This window comes from Octodon degus, unplaced genomic scaffold (genome assembly GCF_000260255.1).
Source record: "Octodon degus isolate 3935 unplaced genomic scaffold, OctDeg1.0 scaffold00210, whole genome shotgun sequence".
NCBI classification, from domain to species: domain Eukaryota; kingdom Metazoa; phylum Chordata; class Mammalia; order Rodentia; family Octodontidae; genus Octodon; species Octodon degus.
Window position 1 is genome coordinate 509,470 of NW_004524786.1, and position 13,097 is coordinate 522,566.

The 13,097-nt window shown below is 43.7% G+C and overlaps 1 protein-coding gene across 15 annotated transcripts in view; it reads left to right on the forward strand.

Annotated features, from left to right (window-relative positions):
• Magi1 (membrane associated guanylate kinase, WW and PDZ domain containing 1) overlaps nucleotides 1-13,097 on the forward strand; it is a 660,109-nt gene that overhangs the window by 420,708 nt on the left and 226,304 nt on the right. For all 15 annotated transcript variants that reach the window (XM_023705000.1, XM_023705008.1, XM_023704998.1 and 12 more), the window contains exon 2: nucleotides 352-468. In XM_023705000.1, the coding sequence (XP_023560768.1) occupies nucleotides 352-468 (117 nt within the window). The remainder of the gene's footprint in view (nucleotides 1-351; nucleotides 469-13,097) is intronic.

Here is a 13,097-nt window from a genome sequence, read left to right on the forward strand (position 1 = left end):
AATTGAGTCCCTGATGAAAGAATAATATATAATTTGACAGTTATTGCTGGACTGTCTTTCTTGAGAGTTAAACCATTTACTTTCCCAGTGGTAGTATCTATGAGTGTCACCTATTTTAAATGTAATAGCCTAGTTGCCTTCAGGCATCCCAGTTCCTGTGACATAGGACCCTGTTCTGTGCTGCCTTTTGCTTGCTTTTCTCTGCAGAAAGAATCCCAAGCACATCCTGCGGAGCACCATGGGACTGGACTAGAGAGCTTCTGTGGGTGGCTTTCTAGTGTGCTTCCCAGGCTGCTCATCTCCAGGAAACCTCATTGTTGATGTCTTGTCTGCATTATGTACTTTCTGCAGGAGGAAGGCTCAACAAGGACCTGCGACATTTTCTCAGTCAACGGTTCCAGAAAGGGTCTCCAGATCATGAACTCCAGCAGACCATAAGGGACAACCTTTATCGCCATGCTGTGCCTTGTGAGTAACCAGGCTTGCATCCTGCTACTTTGTGTGTGTAAAGTGTTGGGGTCACGGAAGAGCTCAGCATCTGTCTTTGGATTATTCGACTTGTCTACTTGATGATGCCAGAAGTCTTGCAAATTGCAGTTGGCAGTGGACAAACAGAGCCATGTCATGGTGTGCTACATTTTAGTATGGCTCTTCCACTTGTGAATTTGCAGTAGGCAGATGACTCTTTATAAGCTGTGTTTCAACTTAGCAGGGATGGTGTACAGTATTCCTGGCCTCTTGGAACTCTTATGGGCAGGGCACAGGATGAGGCACCTGTGGTATTTGTGAGGGCCTGGCCAGGTTGGCAAGGCTCCCATCAGTGTTGACATCACTACTGCTCATGGACTGCACCAGGCGAGAGACCCCTTGACTTCCCTGTGTAGAGGCAGTTGGTCCTCACTGGCTGTCTGTGAAGCACGTACCTCAAGGGCCTCTCCATGCTTCTCCTGCCTTCTGCCCAATTTGTAAATTCATGAATCAAGATTATTTGAAATATGGTTTCCTCAGACAGGACTCAATAGCTAAGACCAAATCCGAGAAAGCAAGATTCCTGATTACAGTGAGTTATCACTGTACTCTACCATACCATGTTCCCTGCAGGCCAATCACAGCATACAAATCTTGGAAGTAACGCGGGATGGTTTGATGAGGAAAGAACGATCCTGGTTTTTGTTCCTTTGGTTGGTTGGTTATGTGTTAGACAGGGCCTCACTGTGCAGTTTAGGCTGGGGTTGTCCTCATTCTGTAGCTGGACTGGCCTTGGATTCACCACAGTCTTCTTGCTTCAGCTTCTTAAATGCTAAGATTACAGCAGGTAAGTGCCTCCATGCCTGGCTTTGATCTTGGATTTATTACGTGGAATTTGTTATTTGAAGGTGGAGTTCTTTAACACCCATTATGCAGATGAGAAAATAGAACAAGCAGTAAGCGGAACGCAAGATCCTCTTGCCCGTTGTGAGCAAGGTCTGCAGTGCAGCTGGCTGGACGCAGTACCCAGCAACTGCAGGCTCACGATTGTTCTGCGTGCGGTTTTTTTCCCACTTACATTCCAGTTTGAGAGATGGGGTGAAGCAAGTGAACATACCATTTCTTGATGCTTCCGTGGTGTTACCATGGTTATATGTTGGCATGTTTTCCCGTTTGTTTTTTCCACTGACTTGTTGGACCTGACTCGGAGCTAGATGGCTTGATTTTAGGCTTGCCGCTCTGCAGAAATTGGGGCAAAAATTGCCTCAGTCTTTCAAAGTAGTATTTAAAAAATCATGTTTTCCCTTGGTTGCATAAAGTATTTAGTTTTGATAGTTGGTGTGAAACTATTAAATCGGGAACTTGGAAATGGTGGCTCCGTTGAAAGAGAACATGAATAATATTTCACTTTATACTTTCTTGTAAAATGGGAAGAAAATGCTTTGAGGTCAGTGTAGCGCGAGGAGACTTCGGGTTCTGTTACAGGCGTGGACCACTCTGGATGTCTGTTTGACCCTTTGGCAAAGGTGACTGGTGAGGCAGAGCTCGCAGCCAGTGTGGTGAGTGCAGGACAGGAAGCCCTGGCTCTGGAGAATGGGTCATCTTGCTAATGCTGTACCTGTGCTGCCAGGAGCCAAGTTGCCCGCAGCCCGAGCTTCTGGAACTCTTGCTGTAGCTGAAGTGTGTTTTGGGAAGGGGCAGCCTCCTGAGCTGGTGTCGCTGCTGGGGCGAAGCTTCTTGCCACTTTTGGAGGTTTGTGGGTCTTCTGAAATGAGGGTTTAGTAAAGCGCCTCTTTCCCCAGCTTGGCCAAGGTTCATCATCTGTCATATGAATCATGATGGGCTTCATCACTTGGAAATCAGTTGAATCTTTGTTACTTGACAAAGATAGTGCAGCTAACAGCAGTCTTGTTTTACAGATGAGAGAATGAAGCAGTGAAACTCTTAATGTCCTCAAATCTTACTACTTTTAACTACCACTTTGCTCTCTTCTCACCCCCTGCCATTTTTTTAACAGCTTTATTGAGATATAGTTCACATACTGTATAATTCACCATCTTAACATGTATATACAGAGCTGGTTTTGTTTGTTATTATTATTCTTCACTTTGCTTTTTTCTCCTTTATTCAAGAACTCTTTTTTCCACATTGAAAAAAAATTCATCTTAGAAGGAATTTAATTACGTTTATTGCAGAAAATAACTGCCAAAAAATGATAAGAGAAAAAATAACAGATGTAGAATGAGTCAAAAGTCCCGGTATGGAATCTAGAATGTTCTGCTAGCTCTGTGGCCTGGGGAAAGTCACAGCCTCCCTGCATATGATGCAACCATCATGCATACGATGGATGATGACACTTGGCCAAGCTGGGGAAAGAGGCGCTTTACTATACCTCTCTGGGTCTGATTGACTCCTCAGGAAAGAGGAAAATGTAGTACTAGCTCAACTGCTATCTCCCTTGGTTACACACGCCCATTTTAGGGGATCTCATCAGAGGAGACAGCCTTCGAGGGTGAGGAGCTTAGCAAGGAGCCCTGTCGGGGTTAAAGTTGGTCTCTCTTAACTCCCACACTAGACATAATTAATAATCAGAGTGTTGTAAAAAGAGGCCCTTGATAGTGAAGATAAAAAGAATTTCTTACTTTGATTGCTGAGTTTATGGTCTTAGCAATACAAAATGATAACATTTTATGTCTTGAATATGGGAATGATGTAAGGTATACCTTAAAGATTCGTATCATGTCTATAATTTTCAAGTAATTCACTGATATGCATTGTAGAATGTTAATTCTAATGATTATTCAAATTCCTAATGTTATTATCTAATTTTGTAGTTTTTTGTAATTTTTGTATATTTTACATTTATGTCACTTCCCATATTGATACCCCTATGAAAAATCACCTTTAAGTTAAGTGTGATGGCACATACCTATAATCCCAGCACTCAGGAAGCTGAGACAGGAGGATTGCTGCAAGTTTGAAGTCAGCCTGGACTACACAGCTCACTTCTGTTCTTCAGAATCATCCAGTTAGCGTTTGTGCGTCCCTCACCTTAATCCCATTCATGTTGCCGACCCCTTTCCCCCACTGCTGCAGCCATGTGGACTTTTTCTACCCTTAGCACATTGAGCCGCCCGAGGCTGGGTATCCCCTCCCTCTGCTTCCCCCTTTCTGCAGGACCACTCCTCAGTCTTCTCTTCAAGTACAGCCTTCCCTGCTAGGGTGGGCCCGCTACCCTCCCTGCTGCTTGTCTGCTTGTCCTGTGAGGGTCTCGGTTGGTGAATCAGGTGCTGTATCTGCCTTAGTGACCAGTCCACAACTAGCCTGGTCCCTGGACTGATGGCTAATATTTGCTAAATGAATAAACAAATGAAAAAAGTTGTTAAATATTGTTTTTCTTGGTCACTTAGCCCTTGAGAGAAACTTCCGTGCATTAAATGTCAGAAGAAAAGGCAACTTAGTGGCTCGCATTGGGACAGCCAATAGGTGGCTGGTGAGGACTTTACTGACTGCTGGCAGGCACGCCGGGGGCCCAGAGGAGGCTGTGCAGGCCCTGGGTAGGAGGAGCAGGCATCCCATGCCCACAGCCTCCTAATTACAGTCTGCATCACTGTGCCTCCTGCACTGATAGCCTCTGGTTGTTTGACTGCTTGTCCTAGTCGGTGTGACAACATTTTAGACTGTTGCTTTGGAATGGCCAGCTTTCCCTTGAAGATAAATGCACTACCTGGCGGGACTTGTCACGTGCCGTGTGGCTGCTGTCCAGAGGCAGATCCCTCTTCCACAGCACTGGGTTGCTGGGAGCTTAGCACTGCTCTGCCTGTCCTTCCACTTCTCTGGGCTCTGCTCTCAGGAGCTCACCATTCAGTCCGAGCCAAGACCCCTGAAAGAGGAGAGGAAATCTGAGCTGTCCGTGGTTGAATGCTCTGTTGACCAGGGCTGTCCCTGACACTGAGACCATCGTGGCCTGTTTAAGAGTATCCACCACTGACTTGAAGGAATTTACAAAGGCGTTAAGCATGTTTGATCTATAAGACTGCTGAAATTTGACATGGTGAACATAGATGACCCTGGTCTTTATTTATAGAGGTGCCATATTCACACTGCTGAGCATTTGTCTGCTAACATTCAGCATTGCTCATTATTCTGAGTGCGGTTGTGCATCACTTCTGGGATCTTTTGTACCTGCTATTTTCTCTTAAGCACAGTGTTGTACAGTGCCTGCCTGAAATGGGCCTACTCTACATGGTATGCATAAGTGGAGCTGGCAACATGCATGGGCAAGAGTCCAAGATAAAGAACCCGTTGTGGAAAATATTTTATCTCCTGAAATGTCCATTTCTGTGCTCAGGTTGTGTTTATCACTGAGAATTACTTCTGCTTGTACTTCATAAACTAGAATTCTGTAAGCATGTGTTCAGACTGATCAGATAAAGGACATTCATAACGTTTTCAGTCATTGTCTTCTCAGAAAAGTAAGTAGTGTCAAAAATTACAAGGATCACGTTCCCTTTGCAAAGCCTGTGACTAAGAATAGTAATAGTTCTTCATTGGGGGGACTCCTGCTGCAGACCAGGTACTCAGCCATGATGTATCTGCATCTCTGTCGGGATCGGTTATGTCACCTCTACTACTAGCCTTACCTGCAGTACATAGACACCCAAGGATCCGGGCTCCAGTCCATTTCCCTCTCGCGTCCTCTCTCTTTTCTGTTCAATCACAGATGCTTAATGCCTCTGATACACTAAAAATGTCTCTCTCTCAGTTCTCACCTCTTTCTTTCCCTTTCCCTGTGGTCTGGACTCAGTGGTCCACTAGTATGCCTGCGTTTTCCCTTTTTCTCTATCAAACTTGCCCGCTTTGCTGTGGCTTCCCATTGACCATTGTTATGGTTTATGTCTAGTTGTCCCCTCCAAAGCCTCATGTAAGTTATGGGGCAGACGCGGTGGGAGGAGCAACGAGTGGCTTGAGGGGCGGGGCCAGAGACTAGGGCGGGCCTGAGGGGCGGGGCCAGAGAGGTGTGAACCGTTAAACTGGCTAGCCTGTGCTTTCTGAGAGATGTGGAGAGGGTCATCCTGGACAGGGCAGCACCCCAGCCTCTCCTCCAGAAAGGAGTAACTACAGCCATCCTTAGGCCAAGAATTAGAACAAAGAAGTGAATGATTCCTATAGTGGCATAGGATTTCATATCCTGCAAAATACTGCCATATATGGCAAAGAGTAACTTTAAATACAATACTGCTAAAAATACCCTGTGTTATGTGTGTTTCAACAACAAAGCAGATTCATGGGATAGTGGCAAATTCTTAGGCTTTTGGTTCATTTTCATATTTTTTATAATGCTCAGTGCTGTGCTAACAGAAACAGTATTAACACAAGATTTGATATGACAAGGGATTTTCCTCTGTGCTTGCTGCTACTTCTCCTGCATGTTTTCCAGTTTCACCATGTACAGTGTAAGATGTTGTTTTTCATGAAGTCTCACGACAGTCCAGACAAAGAGTTCCGTGCCCCCTTAAAAATCAAGGAATTAGACTTAGTACTTTTTTGTTTCAATATAATTTGGAGTTAAAGGTTCTGAGATTAGGTAACTAAAGAGAGTTTTGTGTCCATGATTGCTGAGACCTTGAAAGGAAGCAGGAAGGTGACCAGGACCGTTTCCTTCATAGAAGCCATCGCCATGGAACTAACTGTGCTTATTTCCTGCAGTGAAAGAGAGAGGTTTCTGGTAGGAAGTTCCAGTCTTGCTGTGCTGTGCCCAGGTCAGCACACTCTGCCAGACACGCAGCAACGTGGGCTGCACAGGGCTCACAGGGAGGTGCTGGCTTCAGGACTGTCCCAGGAATACGTTTGTCTCATCTTGGGTGCTTTATTAACCCCATTCTTGCCAAAGGCATAAAACTATTTCCTCAGTATATGTTTTATTAATACTAAACCTGATGCTTTCCTGCCTTTGGTCACTGTATAGATGTTGCCACTCCCGTCTGTCAGAGACTTCTGCTGACAGTCTGCTTATTTCCCTCTATATTTCTTTTTCCTATCTTGAGTATTTTATCAGTCCTTTTCCTGTAGGGTTATATAGACATTTTGAATTTAAGGTTTAATTTTACTCTGAACTGTCCTTTATCCCTCTGTGCTAACAGAGGTCAAGCGCTGTTCAAGAGTCATTCTGGGAGTCTACAGACAATGTCAGGGGTAAGTATTGCTGTCATTTCATATCAGGTATGGGGTCAGAGGGGTCCACCTGACATAACAGTTCATAATTTGAAAATCAGTAATAACATTAAAAATTAATGAATAATAAAAGACACAGTAACCCTGCAGACACTTCAATCTCATTTCTTTTAATCCACTTAGCAGTGTTTTCAAGGATTAAGTTACCTTTATGCCAATTTCCCAATGAAGAAAATGTTCCTTATTTAGGGAGGCTCCGGGTCAGACACCCTGACCACTGAGTGTGATTCCAGTCAGATAAATCTACAAGTCATTATTTGAAGCCATCATATTTTATGGTCACTTATCTTACTGGCTGGTTTAGTTAAGCAAAACGGCATATGTAACTGGCAAAACATCCCCAGAAAGGAGCAGTGTCACCCTTGAGCCACTTTCCAGAGCCTGTGTGGCATGCTTTGAATCACTGCCATCTTTGTGTGTGTCACTGGCCCTTGATAGCATTATGTTGAGTCCAGAACCTTTGGGTGTGGACAGCCAGGCCAGCCTACTCTGCTACCTGTCAGTTTGTGACCAGGCTCCTGCTTCCTGGGACGCCACTGTTTTTCCTCATCGTGATCCGTGAGCCTGACATCATAACTTGCCTGTCTTGATCTTTTCTTTAAGGCCTTCCATCTAGATCAGCCCTGCTTCTCCCTTACGCGTCGCCCTTTTCTAATATGACTTTCCAAGCCCATATTTGCCCTCTGCACTTCCTAGTTCATAGGGTTGGGGCTTTTGTGCTCATCTCTTGGGATGTGGAACTCACCCCCTGCGCACATTAGTCTGTTCCTGACTACAGAGTCGTCATCGCCTTGTCAGTCATCCATTAGTCACCATTTTCTGCCACCATCACAGCAGGCTTTAAGTGGCTAACATTTGTAAACTTTATTTATATGAAGACTCTCCTACCCACAACTCCCTGCTTTAAATGGCTAAGTTTTGAGAGTGATTTCTCGGTATTTATTGAGTAATGATTCAGCAACACTAGATGCTAGGCAGGAATATCATGAGGTTAATAATTGGGTGATTTAGCCAGTGATAGGCATGCTTGAAGCAGCACATTCTCTGCATATTTTCAGCATCAACTAATTCCCCAGTGTTCTTTCTCTTTGTATTTTTTATTACATATTGTTAACCTTAATTGCCACTGAATATTTGCTGAGTGGATAGTCATAGTAGAGGGGAAAAAATAGGACAAAATTCAGGCTCAAAACTCATAATGCTGGACTTGTTTTATATGTATGTTAATAGATTCAAATAAACATGATTTAGCTGATGTTTTCTATTCTAAATTTCTTAAGGGTATAGAAAATGGGAATGCTAGTTCTTTCTATTTTCTTTTCTTTCTTTCTTTCTTTTTTTTTTTTTTTTTTTTTTTTGGCGGACTCAGGGATTGAACTCAGGCCCTTGTACTTGCCAGGGAAGCACTTATTCTACTGAGCCATCTCCCCAGCCCCTTTCTATTTTCTTGAGGATATAGAATTTCTTAAGATATAGAAAATGGGAATGCTAGGAATTAAAGTTTAATTTGAATTGGTGTGATTTACAATCTTATGGAAACATGTTATGTTAGACCTCACCACTTACTAGTAACACGTATCATTGGGTGTTTACTATATGCATTAGGCACTGTACTGATTACAAGGTTTTCTTTTTCCCCAAAGTGTGGGATGAACCCAGGGGCTTCCACATGCAGGGCAGGTGCTTCGTACTTGAGCTACACACCCAACCTGGGTTTGTTTCTTGCCAGCCCTCACCCGACTCCAAGGGTCATAATGGCATCACTCCCGCAGTGTACGTCATGAGAGTGACAGTTGTGAGGTGGAGAGCTTAAATGTCTTGTTCAAGAATATACAGTTTAGTAATGATGGAACTCAGATTCAAGCTTTGTGCAGACTGCCTTCAGAATCTGAGTTGATTTATTCTCTGCCTGCAGTGACCTTAAAAACCATTTTTAAATTAACATATTGGATTTTAAAAAGTATTCTCTTAATAACATATAGGTGAATCCCTGTCTAGGTGTAGGATATTATTGTACCTATTTGGCAGCCATGTTAATTTAATTACTCTAAAATTTTAGCTGACATTTTTTTAATCACGATTTTTTGCAATTATAAAGCAATACCCACAGCAATATATGAAGGTACATGAATGTTTTCATACTATCCTTACCATCTGTTATTTATTTTAAGGAAGGTTTTGCCATATTTTAGTTTTCCAATGGACCATTAAGTCAAGAGAACAGAGTAGTACAATATATCTTTAAAGAAATCCCCTTGTATCAAAGTGTTCAATAAAAAAGTGCAAACGAGTTTCGATTTCTCTTGGTTGTATGCATTTGTGCTGAGGTCCATGCAAGGGCCGTCCACAACACACAAGAGTACTGTGCTCTGCTCACTTTGTTAGCTCAAGACTGGTTGATGAGTGCTACCTAAAGTGGTTGCCTTGAATTTAGACAAAGAAATCATTGTTTTATTTCAGCTACAAAAGTGGACAAGCACAGCAGATTTACTTACCAACCTATGACAGCTTTTCATGTTGCATTTGAAGGTAACTAGTTATCTAGGGCTGGGCTTCGTAGGTCTGTAGCAGAGTGGGTGCTACCGTGTGTGAGACTCTGGGTTCAATTCCAGCACGTGACCACCCACATGCTGACCAGATGTCCCTTCTTCTTTGAGGGAAGTGCACACAAAGTGTAGGGGCAGATGGCCAGGGTGACACAGCTTATTCCCTAGCAGCTGCCCAATATTAGAATGGCTAAAAATCCACTGTGAGTGGTAAGAGGCAGAGGGAGAACAGATAGTGAGCAGCCAGTGGGTGGAAATGTTAATTATAAACAAGGCCGGTTAAGGGTATGTGATGCTTTTTGTGCCTTTTTTTTTGGAACCAGGGATTGAACTCAGGCCCTTGCACTTGCCAGGGAAGCACTTATTCCACTGAGCCATCTCCCTGGCCCTTTTCTGCCATTTTCAGTATCAAAACTTTCTAAACATTTGGAATTATTTTCAAATAAAGTATTCTTTTTTAAAAAACAAAATTAACCCATTTCAAAACAATAAAACAAACTTTGTTTGAGATGAGGGATTATATTGTTTTATTTTTGGGTCCTTCATTCTTATTTATATCAGTACTTTTATCCTAGCGTTGAGATTTTATTGGCAACATTTTTTTCTCCTTGGGTCAGGGTCTTTCTGTGCCAGCAGTCGGGCTGACCTAGCCTTGTACTCACTATGTAGCCCTGCTGCCTCAAACTTGCATAATTCTCCTTCCTCAGACTCCTGCGAGTCAGGTTGTAAGTAGGTACTGCACAACTGGCCATGAGGCTTTGTTGGTACCTTCATAAGCATGTCAGCTGAGGTGTTCAACTAGTATGAAAGATACGTATATTTTAAAACAAAAATATAACTCTCATGGAATAGCAAAAATATAAGGAAAGTTTAAATTACAGGTCACTTCTCCTTGCAGAAGTCCTATGATGTTTTGTGCTACTATTACCCTCATTTAAAGACTAGGAATCTGAGGCTAGTAAGTTTGACTTAGCTGCAAATGTGAGATAGAATTGAAATGCAGGCAGTGCAGTTGGGTATCTGAATTCCCATTAAAAACCTCATTTCCTTTGATTAGTTTTTACCAAGAAGTATTATTATAAGCACATATTGCTTATGATAGTGCTTCATGTGCTAGGCTTTGTTCTACAGTAGTATATACTCTTCGGCTGGTCAGATAGCTCAGTGGACTAAAGCGCATGCTTAGTCCAGGCAGGCTCAGGGACCTGGGTTTGATCCCCAGGCATGCCCTGCCAGCTCCACCCCCAGGGTACACTGAGATAGCTACTGAGTCTGGATGTGGTGGCTTGGGCCTGTTATCCAGCGCTGGGGAGGCTGAAAACAGGAGGTTGACCATGAGTCTGATCTGTGTAGTGTAGACCCTGTACTAAATACATAAAAAAGTATATACTCATTTTATCTTTTCAATGATCCTATGATGTAGTTCCTTTTTTTCTATACATTCAAGGAAATTGAGCAACAGTGGTGAAATAGCTTGCTGAGATGTTACAGTGAGAAGTGGTGGCTGTGCTGTGTGGTCCCCTAGGAATTGCTCCTGCCCAGCAGCTCCTGCTGCCTGTTATAGAGGATGTAAGGGGCGGGGGGAAAGAAGTAGAATCAAAAGTTAAGCTTATTTCTATCCTTTGTTGGCAGGGTGATGCGTCTTGCTTTTCCAATTCCTTCCTAGTCTTATAACACAATGAAGCTACTCCAGGGACACTCCAAGGGACACTGTTCGGTCTGCAGTGCACCTGACTGACCCTGGGCAGTGCCTAAATGCAAGGTCGTGCACCAGCCAAGTTCTCCTAGCAGGTATTCAGTTCTACAAATCTGGGGAGAGCGTACAATCAACTTGCACAGTTTGTAGACCAATGAATGAATGTGGCACAGGAAATAAAATAAAGATCCCCCAAAGAGACAAGAAATCTGGCCATCATGACACATACCTGTGCTTCAGGAGATGGAAGCAGGAGGGTCACAGATTAAGGCCAGAATGAACAACTTCGTGAGACCCGTCTCAAAATAAGGTGTAAGAATGTGGTTCAGTGCTAGACATACCATGTTCAATCCCCAGAAGGCACGAGGGGGCAGAGAAAGAAGCAGTGAAACCTTTCTCCCTGGGGAGATCAGAAAACGGCAAAACAGCTCACTGCGTGGGTGAGGGTCTGACACACCAGTTAACGTCTCTGCGTCTGTAACCTCTCTAATAGGGAGCTGTGTGGAAGGCAGCAAGAGACCCTGTAAGCATTGTAGACATCTGGGCCCAGCCCCGCAATAATGTGGTCCTATGAATGAATGGGAGTTGCTCCTGAGGGCATCCTATGGGGCTGAGAAACCACATCTGTTTATGCTACCCAGAAATATTGAAAGACAAAAAAAAAACAACAACAAAAAGTCACAACAAACATTAGGATGTAGGTTTAATTCTTCATGGGACACATGCCTATAATCCCAGCTACTCAGGAGCCTGAAGCAGACAGATTTGCAAATTTAAGGCCAACCTGGGCAACTTAGAGAAACCCTGTTGCCAAAGAAATAAAATAAGTTCTTTTGTAACTAGGAACCCTGGGGAAAATAATGTTTTACCTGCCTCTCCAGGGCAACCCTTGGAAGGGTGAGGTACAGTGAATTTCCTCCTTTGGACCTTGGCTTCAGAGTCAGTGTCAGTTGTTTGTTAAAGGAAGTAGCCTGCTAAGGCCAAGGGACAAGTTTCAAAGGGCCACCCTTGAACCATCGAGCAAAAAGATGGGCCTTCAAAATCCTCGTCTTATTCCAGGGCTCAGCCTTCTGGGCACTTCTTCATTCCTCCTCCTCCTCCCCCTCCTCCTCCTCCTTCACCCCCTCTTCTCCTCCTCCTCCTCCTCTCCCCCCTCTCCCCTCATCCTGCCCCCTCCTCCCTCCTTTTCTTCCCTCTTCCCTCCTCCTCCCTCCTCCCTCTTCCTCCCCCCTTCCTCCTCCTTCAACAGGGTCTACAGCGTCTCACTACGTAGATCGGACTCAGAGTACTCTCCTGTTTTCAGCCTCCCAGGTGCTAGGATTACAGGTGTGCAGCCACCACGCCCAGTCTCAGTCACCATCTCACTGTGCCCCGCAGGTGGGGCCCACTCAGCACTCTGGGGATTGAAGCCTGGCTGCTCTGCTCTGCTCAAGACCGCTGAGCTATCAGGCCCGCCCTCTGACCTTTACTTCTAAAAGAAGTTTGTTGTTATTAAGATACAGTTTCTCTACCCTTATGACCTGCCTGAGAGGAGTGGGCCTTTCCATTGTTGTTGTTAAGTGCTTTGCTTTGAAAAGTGAGACAGAATTTTGTTTTATTAGAAATGAAATGATTAGGTTCCCAAGCCAACGACCTGTAAAGGATTTATTAGTGTGACTTTCCAATCACAATTGCTGTATAAAACTTAATTTGTTATTTTTCTCCTTTCCCAACTCTAGGGTAAGATGATTATAAACAGACTATAAGATTATTGCAATTTCTGTGTCTTTGTCAACTGAATTAAAGAATATAAATTTCTTATTTTCACCTGTAAATGGTTTTATAGTTTCAGCTTCACTTAATTCGTGATTTGGGGGAAAAACCAATACCTGTTTAAGTAAAATTTTGAAAGAAAAAGTTGCTTGAGTTATAGATGACATATCCTTTAGACATATGATTTAAGTGACTAGTGAGGCATTCCATGAAAGCACCAGGGAGAGTGAAATTCTGCCCAAGTTCTAACCATTTGGCCTGCATGACTACAGCCAACTCTGAGACTCTAGATGGTCCCTCGCTCATGCTCGCTCGCTCTCCCTCCCTCCCCCTCACTCCCCCTCTGTCTTTCTGTGTCTGTGTCTGTGTCTGTGTCTGTGTCTGTGTCTGTGTCTGTGTCT